Below are 11,098 nucleotides of genomic sequence, written 5' to 3' on the forward strand. Positions count from 1 at the left end.
TAAAGAAGAACGGAATTGGGGCAGATACTAGATAGTGAAGAAACAATGAGTAGCCTTGATGGGGACATTGATGCCAGGTACTCGCTAGTTATGTATTTCCCTAAATGCCGTGCAATCACTTCGACTCTTGACTTCCTATCCTTCTTATTCGTTATTGTTAAGCGTCCCTATGAGAAAGTGCTTCTTTCTAAGAAGGGATCAGACCAAATTCCAGTCCTCCACCTGGCTTGTTACTCGACATTGCGGTTTGTAGGTGTGCATCTGTGTGTGAGTGTCTGTTGCTGTTGAGTCGCTTGCGAACTCACACCGTTCTTTTTTCTTGTTTTCTGTGAGCTTGCGCCAGGAAAAAATCGCCGGGAGATGAATCGAAAGCTTCATGTTGTACTACTTTCCCTTTCTCCTTCTCTCCTCTCCAGTCGACCTTTTTCCAGGAAAGGCTTTTTTCTTTTTTTCCAACCGTCCCGCCCCTTTTCCAACCCCACGAGGTGGAAATGCAGACGATCTGAGTCTGCAAGAAACTCCCTTTCGTAAAGTTCTCATTGGTTCAAAAATAAATATAAAAAGAAAATAACGCCGTCTACCCTTTAAGGAAAATGAAAACGATACAGGGATGTAACGACACTGTTTTGCACTTTATTGATCTTTCTCCTTTCTCCTTTCTTCTTCCTTCCTTCCTGATCTGAGAGTAGTCGACTAGAGTTTTTCTTCATTGCAAAGAAGCATAATTAATTTAACTCCGGTGTACTTTTTATTATTACTATTCAAAGCGCACATATATATTTTTTTCTCGCTCTCAACCGAAACAATTAGTTTCTGTTAGTATTGTATGGGTGTCACGACTACCGCCTAATTGATTTGGTTCTTCTTCTTTGTTTCTTTCTTCTACCGTGTACGGCTCCTCATCGAAGCATAACAGTTCAGCAGTCCCCATCTACACCGCGACTGTTATCAACGGAGAAACAGACAAAATATTTTTTCTACGCACAAGTTTTATAATGCCGACGTTTACCTCCGTGCGCTCAGCGCGACGCAGCGGCCGTGGTGGTGGCTACGGCGCACGCGTTGCTGCTCGCCTGCTCCCTGTCGCTGCTGTTCTTCTCATCTCCTGCGCCGTGACTGCCGCCGCGACCATCACCTTTAACTTGATTTCTGATATGCACCTCGACCCGGAGTACGGCTCACCAGACGGCTACGGTGTTTGCAAGAACGACTCTTTCCCGGCCACCGGCTTCAAAGGCTGCGACGCCCCCATGACGCTCATCAACCTTGTTGTGGCAGATGCAATGAATCTACACAACGCGTACACCCTCTACGGCGGTGACTGGCAGCGTCATGGGATGAGCACGTCGAGCCTCAGCACGGCGGACGTCTTCAATGAACTCGCGCCGTCTTTTTCGCTCATCGGCTCCTCGAGCCCCTCCACTCTTAACACGCCTCGAGTGGGGACGACCATGGGCAACAACGACGTGATGCCGGACTACGTCTTCAACGTGTCGGAGTCCCCACACCAGCTCCTCGACACGCAGATCGGCATCATGGAAAAGAACGGCGTCCTCACTACGGTGGAGGGGGAGGTGATGGCGGGATGTGGCTTCTACAGCCGCAAAGTGACCACCACCCTGCGCATTGCTGTGCTGCACACGCTCGTGTGGACCTACCGACTGACCCCTCCGTTGGAGAAGTCGAACACCGATCCGTGCGGGCAGCTTGCCTGGCTGGCGAGCGAGATCGACGCCGCGCGGTCGGCCGGACAGAAGCTCATCATTCTGAGCCACATCCCCCCACTGCCGGACGTGTTCAATGTGCTCAGCCGTGGGGCGATCGGCACGGTGGAGAGTGACATGTACTGGAAGCCCATTTTTCAGAGCGCCTACACCACCCTCCTCTTCAACAACAGAGATGTCGTGGCGATGCAGATTTACGGCCACACGCACCGCTTCTCGTTCGTGGCTGACCCGAGTATGGGCGTGCCGCTGCTTATCGTCAACTCTATTACGCCGATTTTCGGCAACAACCCAGCTTACATGATCGGTGACTTTGATGAGAGCATCTGGCGGCTTGTGTCGCTGAGGCAGCGCTACCTGGACACGACTGGAAAACCTGTGCAGATCCTTCCCGGACTTGAGGTCACGTCCGCCTTGAAAATTCACAATTTGTCGAGCATGGACGACATGCGGGCGGCTCTCACCAACATGTTCACCGACGACATAGCGTGGGGAAACTATATGGTACTCCGCACCGGTGGCGTTGTCGACGACCCGTGCACGACGTCCTTCTGTCGCATCTACACGCTTTGTGCCATGCTGAACGCAGAACATGAGAGCATCAGCACCTGCGTTACCGAACACTCCGGCGCGTCAAGCAGCAGCAGCAGTTCATCCTGCGACAACACGGTGCCGTTCTACACCGAGGAGCAGCAAGTCAACACGCGAAACTTCCTCACGGCTTTCATTTCCTCCATTCCAGCCCTGAAACCGCTCTGGAGGTGCGGCAATTTCTGTGGCTGGCCATACGTCGCGTGCGACCCCATGTCCGTCTCGGTGGCTTTCCCGAGCTCCGGTCTCACGGGCACTTTGCCGGCGGTGCCTGCGTCCGTGACGGCAGCGTCGCAGGTGGTGGTGTCGCGCATGTCCCTCGGCGGCAACTCACGCATCACCGGCACGCTGCCAAAGAACTGGGGCACACTCACGTCGCTGGAGTACATCGCACTGCAGAGCACCGGCATCACTGGCTCGCTGCCCGACGAGTGGAGTGGGATGCGCAACCTCGAAACCCTCTACGCGTACAGCACGTCGCTTACCGGTCCTTTGCCGTCGACGTGGAGCAGCTTGAAGGCGCTGAAGATCTTCATCGTCAACAATGCGAAGCTGGACGGGACGCTGCCGGCGTCGTGGAGTGCTATGTCGGCGCTGCAGGTGTTGACACTCACAACGAACGCCCTCACTGGATCCATTCCGCCATCGTGGGGGACAATGCCGCGCCTCCAAACCGTGCGCATTGCGAACAACAAATTCTGCGGATGCCTGCCCACGCAGTGGCAAAGTGGATCGATCAGCGTCTCCGCGGACCCCGCTGTCACGGCGAGCGACTGCGCCACTGCCAATAAGTGCGAGTCAACGACGACGACGACGACGACAAGCGCTCCTATCGATCCGTCAGTACACATCAAGGGTCAGCCCCTTTTCCACATCCGGCCGCCGAAGAACTGGATCAACGACCCGAACGGCCCCTACCGCGACCCGGTGACGGGTAAGATCCACCTGTACATGCAGTACAACCCGAACGGCCCTCTCTGGGGCGACATCGCGTGGTACCACGTCACGTCGGACGACTACGTCAAGTGGACACGCCCCGAGTCGCCGGTGGCGATGTGGGCGGACAAGTGGTATGACAAGTGGGGCGTGTACTCGGGCACGATGATCAACAACAACCACAGCGAGCCCGTCGCCATCTACACCTGCACGGAGCCGGAGAACATCCAGCGTCAGTGCATTGCCACCGTTCCGGCGAGAGACCTGTCTGGCAAGCGCACCCTGAACTCATTGGAGAAGAGCCCAATGAATCCAATCCTGTCGGAGGACGACGTGCCCGGCATCGTCGGGCTCGGCAACTTCCGCGACCCCACGGAGTGGTGGGAGGACCCGGAGCACCCGGGCCAGTGGCTGATTGCCTTTGTTGCCCGCATCAACGACGCCGAGGGCGACAACGCGCACGTGGTCATCTTCCGCACGCAGGACCCCACCTTCCAGTCTGGCTACAAGTTCTCGCACAGCCTCTACGTGTACAAGTACGACCTGGACAAGATGTTCGAGTGCCCGGACTTCTTCAAGCTGGCGCCGGCGGGCGAGCACTACCTGAAGGTGTCGACCATGCCCTCGCACCGCGACTACATCATGTACGGCTCCTACCAGCTGGACAGTAAGCTCGGCCAGTACGTCTTCGTCGAGGATCCCGCACGCAGCTTCACCTTCATCGACTACGGCCCCCTCTACGCCTCGAAGACGTTCCACGACCCCATCCTGAACCGCCGCATGATCTGGGGCTGGACCAACGACGAGCTGAGCGACGCGCAAATCCGATCTCAGGGCTGGTCTGGTGTGCAAAACTTGCCGCGCGGCATCGAGTACGACAGCACGGAGAAGAAGATCAAGACGTTCCCCATTCCGGAACTGAAGGGTCTTCGCGCCGGCCACCCCGTCTCGGCACGGTCGCTCGCCTTGTCCGGCAATGCCCCGGCTGTACTTACCACCGGCATCAACGCCACCCTCTACCACGAGATCATCGTAACCTTCACCTTGTCCAGCATGGCACCCTTTGACGGCACCACCTATTACACTGAGAAGACAGCCCCGGAGTTCGGCATCATGTTCCGTGGCAACAGCAACCTCAGCAGCTACACCTCGGTGTCGGTGAAGATGCCGGCTGCGACAGCGGCACCCATCGCGCAGAGCGCGCAGGACACGACATACGCCCCCATCAAGATGTTTGCGTCCCCTGCCACGAACCCCGAAACAAACTGCAGTTCCGAGTGCGCTAAGCAGCGCACCTGTGTGTCGTGGACGTACACGTCCTCGCCGTCGCCAACGTGCGCGCTCTACTGGAAGACGAGCGGCCTCGTGCAGAACAGCACGGCGCAAAGTGGCACCGTGAACATCCCGCAGCTTTACATGAGCCGCACCGTCTCCGGCTCCATCGGCTCCACGCAACCGCTGATGGGTCGCGCGCCGGTGAAGCAAGCAAACGCGAACGAGGTGGAACTGCACATCTACGTCGATGACAGCGTCGTGGAGGTGTTTAAGGACGGCGGCTTGGAAACGATGACGGGTCGCCTGTACCTGCCGGACGGCGAGGCGCAAACGCACATTGCCCTTTACACCAAGAACCTCGATCACGTCATGGTGACCGCCTCAGCAGAAGTGTTCACGATGGACACGGTGTGGGCAGGCAAGCCCACCGACGTGGTACGCAGCTACACGGACAGCGTCTACAACTTTCTCTCATTTCTGACCGACAAATGATTAAAGGAGTTCTTCTTGTTTTTGTTTTTCTATTCTTTGGTGTTTCGTCACCTGTACCATACTCTTTCAAAAAAAAAAATGGTGTATTTGTTTCTTTAAAGAAGATAAAGAATGTAAAACTTAATACAAGGGAATCATCAAAAGTGCCTTTCTATTTCTTTCTTTTTTTCTCGTAAGAGCCACTTCTTGTCACTGCTGTGTCTATCAAAAGTAATCTAATCACGACAACCTGAGTACATCACGCGATGTGTCTCTTCCCCCTTCCTCGTTCCTTTCAGCTATCGAGAGCTTCCATCCAAATGCAGAACGGGAGAAGAAAAAAGCAAAACATGAAGGCCACCCCCCTTTTCTCTTTCTTTGCCGAGCCGTGCAATGCGACGTTCCATAATGATTTTTTGCCGGCTGTAGTTATCGTAGCAATAAGCAGAAAGAAGTCTCTTCTTCGCCAGTAAATGTTTGTGTCTTTGTCAACTGTAGAGTAATACAGCCGGTTTCTTTTTTAAAACGCCTTTTCCTTTTCCTTCGTTACATTCCCCCCTCCCCTCTGAAGGTGCAAAATCTTCCATGTGAGTGCAGCAGCATACGTAGCCGCGCGCTCACATACAGTAAAATGGCGTAGCGCAGCAACAAAAGGAAAGAAATAGAAGAAAACGGTTGAAACACAAAAGATGAGAGGTTATTTTCCTGTTCTTTGCTGCGCATTAGTGCAGAACAAAAGCCCCCTTAAAGTAAAAAAAAAATTTATTACGCACAGCAAGAGACTTGTAAAAGATAAAAAGAAAGTTGAGATAAATTCACTGCTGTGAGTACGGAATATCTTCCTGGTTTCTCTACACTTCTTCTTTGTCTACTCTTTGTGATGAGCGGGCTGTAGCGCCTTGGTAACTGTAAAAACTGGTTCGACTCCCAAAACGAAATAACAATTGAATCCCCCTTCTTGTTTTTTCCTATTTTCTCTGCGCGATTATCAGTGTGAAAACGTCTCTTGCAGAAGATGCCTGCTACCAAGCAGCTCATCTTTCGGCTTTTCTGTTTGTAATTGTCACACACACGCGCACTTGAAAGGATTTTTTCTTGTTCTTGTTGTTTATGTCGTGTTTTGTTTTGTTTTTATATTCATTCATGTAAATCTCTTGTTTTAATTCCAATATTAAGTGTCAAAACGTAAGACTGAAGGAAACATAGTACATTAATCAGTGTAGCAATTTGACAACACAACGCAAATAAAGACAAGGAAATGGGAGAAAGAGAAACGAACTCACCGTCACGTTGAAAGTGTTCCTGTTCTCTTGTGACGTTTCGTCACTTCGTTTGTTATGAAGAGTAGCGCTGTTTTTCTTTCTCTGTGAAGAGCTGTTGTTGCTGGTCGGGGAGCACGAAACGTGTGTGCTCGTCGTCAACTGGTGCTTTACTGGGAACTGTTGACGAGAGACAGTTCCCTTATGGCACATTTTCGCTCCTTTCTCGTGAGATCGAACGTTATGCATCCCTCTTCTCCTCCTGTTTCTCTTGGTTGACTTTTGGGATTTCACCCCTCAGTGCAAACAACACGCCGCTCGCTGCAGCCGCAAAAATGGAAGTTTCATAGATTCACACACACACACACACACACACACACACAGTAGTACTGGAAAGAAGAAATTGTTTTTGCTTTCTTTCTACTCCTTTCTATAATCTTCAGCATCAGTTTGGTGAGCGAGTTCAACATGGTGAGCTCTACACCTCCTTCGCCGTCGATTGCACCCTCCTCTCCGCTGCAGTCAGGAGCGTCGTGTGATCGAACTTCACGGAGCTCTCCACGACCCACCTTGGCTCACTCGCCAACGGCTCCTTCCCTCGTCTCCTTTTCGTTCTCTCAGCTTTTCAGCTACCACGACGCGCCACACGCAGATGAAGACCCCGTCGCTTGGAAAAACAATGCTGTTACATCGCCTACGACGGTTTCAACACGCGAAGTGGCACTTTGCGCAGCTACATCGAATACGCCGTCCTCTAGTGGACCAACGTTTTCTTTCGAAGATTGTGTCCGCTTCAAACTTTGTCTTACCTGCGCGCTGTGTGGACGGCTGCTGCGGCATCAGCCCGCCGTTATCGAAACGTGTGGGCATTGTTTCTGCTACGACTGCGTCAACACTGCGGTAGAGGACGGCTGTGTGCCGTTGGTACAGCAGTGGCCGTGGTCGCGCTTGTCGGGCGAGGTGGAAGCCGCTGCCGCGCGTTGGGCAGCAGCAACGGCGGCCAAGCGCGAGGAGGAATCTGTACAAGAGCCACGTACTGCCGTCACCACATCAGACACGAAGTCACCTGGGCGAAGCGGAGGAAATGAGGAAGACGATGTTGTGGTGACGGCCGTCACGCCTACGCGAGCAGGACCACCATCGCCGTTTGCAGCCGCGAACGCCGTAGAGGCGCCTCCAAGCCGTCCGCGAAAGCTACGCAAAGTGCGTCAAAAGTGTCCTCTCTGCCTCGGACCTGCGTTCAAGTGGATGCTCGTCACAGTTCCCTCCGTTGCCGAGCTGTGCACGCAACTCAGCGTTGCCTACCCCGCATTAGAGGAGGTGTTGAGTCAACTTGCAGACAGTTCCGACGGTTCTTGCAGCGTCGGCGTGGCAGTCCACAACTCTTCGCCGTCCAACGCACAAAGGAAAGGAGCCGAAGAAGACAACAAAGAGCAGCACGAGCAACCGTCGTCGACCCATTCTGCGCCCGACGCAGTAGTCGATTTGGTTACAGCCGCGTTTACACCCTCCGTTGCTTCATCAACTGTACGGCAAAGCGGCGGTGGCGCTCGCCACGGACACGACAGCAGCTCACAGGAAGATGAGGAGGCGGTGCGACGACGACGGCGTAATTGTGGCGGACCCCGCAAAGAAATTACCTTTGCGGACGAAGTGCGTGCATCGTTAGAGGAGACGCATTCGAGGCCCATTGTGCGTCTTCCTCTCCAGTATCCTGTTTTGGTCACCGACGAGCTGTGCGAACCGCAAGCTGCAACGAACGCACCGCCACACCGCAGCGCAGGTTTTGCCCCTCCTGCAGTGGAAGAGAATGGTGAACGCAAAGATGAGTCGTCGAGTACCCCTGCGCTGCCAGGCAGCAGCGGAAGCCTTTCGAGTCGCTCCAGCATCACCGCGGCGGCCTTGCAGCTCAGCGTAGACCTGATACCTTCACCTGACATGAATGCGGTTATGTCCTCTACAACGGGGCGGCAACTCACTCGGGGTAATGGGCAGACTACGCCACCTCCCTCATCTCCGCAACACGAACAAGAGCAGCTGGTTACAAACATGTGCCATGCGTTCATCATTCTTGGTCAGTCTCCGAGCACAGACCAGCAAGACGAAGGAGAAGCAATCGCGAACCACGCACCACCTCATCCGTATGCGAAGCCGACGACATCATCCCAAGTGCCGTACCTTTCGGAAACGTTGGAGTCTGTTGATAATGGTGGCACTGGTGTCATCGGCGTCCCTCATGCAACTGGTCTGAAAGCAACTGGTAGAGAAGAAGAAAACGTCGTTCTTGATTTCATGACAGATCAGCCCGGCTGCGTGTTATTGGACACGACGCCCTTGGCAGACGAGTTCATCTCCCGTTTTATAACTCACCTGCCAGAGAAACAGAAGGACAGCGCAGCTTCCGGCTACACTTTTCTGTGCGACCGAGCAAGCGTCAACGCAGGACAGGCCACAACACAAGCACGCGTCTCACAACGTACACCGCCCTATTCATGTGTGCGAGCATCATCTGAATCGTGCTATGCGCACATCTTGGATACCCTTGTGGACAACGAACCAAGAGACCCGTCGGATTGGAGTGGTAGTAGCGTGACTGTCGCTTCTGTTCACCCGCACGACGTGTGGCAGCTCGAGACGGCGCATGTGCAACGCCACCCACACATACCAAATTGCTTCTCTGCACTGCGCGTGGGTCATTTGGTGTGGCTCGAGCACGACAATAAAGAAGAGTCTGCAACCACAGGACACTTATCTACGGCCCCACCGCTGCGGTGCGTTGCGGGAAGCTATCCAGCAGCGTCGTCTGAAAACCAAGATGTACATGACAGTGACAGTTTTGCTGCGCGCAGGATCTCGTCGCTCTCACCGGCGGTGTGCACTGCTGCCGTGTTTGCTGTGCCGTGTATCGATATTGGCTGGTTCTCCGTTCGAGGGAATGCTCCATGGAAAATGTATGTCGCCACAAGTGAAAAGGAGAGCTCTGGCACAACCGCAAACCACTCCGTCGTGTCCTCTTCGGCAAAACCGTCTCTCTTTTGGAATCCTTCGTGTGGTAGAAAGCCTGGTGCATGGATGGCGGATACGCGGCACATCTTATTGACGAGTGGATTGCGGAGACAGGCACAAACCGCACCTGCCACAGCAAACAGTCCAGCCCCCGATGCATCGTCGCGAACCGGGCCAAGTGCCTTTTATTTCTTCCTGTTGCCGGACGGTGCGGTGCTGCAACTGGCTAGGATCTTCTATCGCTCTTGGAGCAGCGCACGTCATGTAGCCAGCAAGCACGCTGATGAACATCGGGAAGAGGACCAAGGGCTTCCGCAGCACGAGCATCTTAACACTTCGCGCAAGCGGAGGCGGGACAGTGATGCGCAAAGTGAAGCGTGGGACACCACCGACGGCCATCCGCAGCGGGCGTGGCGGCGTTTGCTGCTTGTCTTGGGTGGCGCCGTTGTAGAGATGTCCGCGTCTCTTTTTGCTGCCGTCGCCGCTGCGTCGGTGGAATCGGAGGAAAAGGAAAGGACCACCAAGGACGTTGCAGATGCAAAGAACAGTGTTCCGCCAAGCAAGCGACGCCAAGACGACGCAGCGGCAGCCGTGGCATCTCACGCTAAGCTGTCCGAGCAAAATGTGTCAATGAGCAACTGGATTCATGTGGACATTGATGAGGGGTCACCCAGCACAGAGTGCGCCACCGCAGCGACCAAAGATGCACAGCTTGCTCAGCACACTCTTTTCCTCCTGTACAGCCCAGCAGTGGTCCGAAAGGCTTGCGATTGCGTTTCAGGAGATAAAGCTCTCTCTCGTGATGCTTTTAATGTGCCGAAGCAGACGAACACGGGCGGTCTCTGCTTTAATTTCGCCTTCCAGATTTTTCTCACGCGCATCGCAGCGTTGGTCGCTTCCGTGTTGACTCCTACTCTTCCTGCAGCGCTGCAAACGGTGCCGACGGTCGCGCATGAAGTGCGTCCTGCGAGGTGGTTGCTAGAAAACGTCGCTGAGGGTCGTCGCAGTGCGGGTAGCAGCAAGTCGCGCAAAGCGCAACCCCAAGCGGAAGAAACGCGCCCGCAGAAAATCATTGCAAGCGGGGAAGCAAATAGCGTGCAGCCGCAATCGCAGCTGTCAAGTTCTACTCCGCAGACGCCCGCGGTCGTTGACGGCACAGGAAGAGCTACCGTGGTCAGCTCCCTCGTCGCCCCTCTTACGTCAACGGTGCTGCCGTCAGACGAGTCGCCAGGCCCACCACAGCGCGTCGGGGTGTACCGAAGCCTTCTCTATTCTGATACTCCGTAGCTTCACAGTAAATCGCGTGATCTTCGCTCACTTCGCAGCAGTGTTGATGCGTTTGCGTGCCACCCCCATCGCAGAAGAAAAAGAAATGAGAAGGATGCCCAGACAACGAGTCGTTTGGGGGAGGGGGAGGGATTGATGCAAGGCAGTTTTTTTTTTTCATGCCTGCACTAGAAAGATATCTTGTTGCCTCATGTAGCGTGCGCACTGCAGTCCATTCAGTGCGTTGTAGCGCCAAGAGAAAAGAAAAGAAAGAAACCTCTTCTTCTTTCTCATCAAAACTCACACGCACCTCTCTTCACTCAACGCTTGTCTCTTTTTTTCTTTCTGTTTTCGCGCGCTGTGCGTTGCGCAACTCCTCAGCAAAAGAGGAAGAGAAGTTGCTTTCCTTCATACTTCGCACGAGCACCAACTTCTTTGCATCTACGTTCTCTGTCCGCCGAATCATCACGATAATTTGGAGGAGAAATCGACTTTTCACTCCATTTTCGAGTAATACGCCTAAAACAACGGCAAAAGAGGGAAGGCTTGTTTTTTGTGTGGTTCAGCCCT

At 54.0% G+C, this 11,098-nt stretch overlaps 2 protein-coding genes across 5 annotated transcripts in view; both read left to right on the forward strand.

The window, feature by feature from the left end:
• ABB37_00234 (beta-fructofuranosidase-like protein) overlaps positions 1–5,018 on the forward strand; it is a gene marked incomplete at its 3' end in the record, with an annotated part of 5,452 nt that extends 434 nt beyond the window's left edge. For 2 of the 4 annotated variants that reach the window (XM_015796360.1, XM_015796361.1), the window contains exon 1: positions 1–5,018. This exon is cut by the window's left edge. In XM_015796360.1, the coding sequence (XP_015664368.1) occupies positions 996–5,018 (4,023 nt within the window). In that variant the 5' untranslated portion in view covers positions 1–995. The other 2 variants (XM_015796362.1, XM_015796363.1) reach the window with 2 other exon arrangements.
• Positions 5,019–6,555: 1,537 nt separating this feature from the next.
• On the forward strand, positions 6,556–10,549 carry ABB37_00235 (RING finger protein conserved; the record flags this gene model as incomplete). The annotated part of the gene is made up of 1 exon (XM_015796364.1): positions 6,556–10,549. Exon 1 carries the CDS (start codon positions 6,725–6,727, stop codon positions 10,547–10,549), a length of 3,825 nt encoding a protein of 1,274 aa, XP_015664372.1. The 5' UTR covers positions 6,556–6,724.
• Between the last annotated feature and the right edge of the window lie 549 nt (positions 10,550–11,098).

This window comes from Leptomonas pyrrhocoris, assembly GCF_001293395.1.
Source record: "Leptomonas pyrrhocoris isolate H10 chromosome Unknown, whole genome shotgun sequence".
Lineage (NCBI taxonomy): Eukaryota > Euglenozoa > Kinetoplastea > Trypanosomatida > Trypanosomatidae > Leptomonas > Leptomonas pyrrhocoris.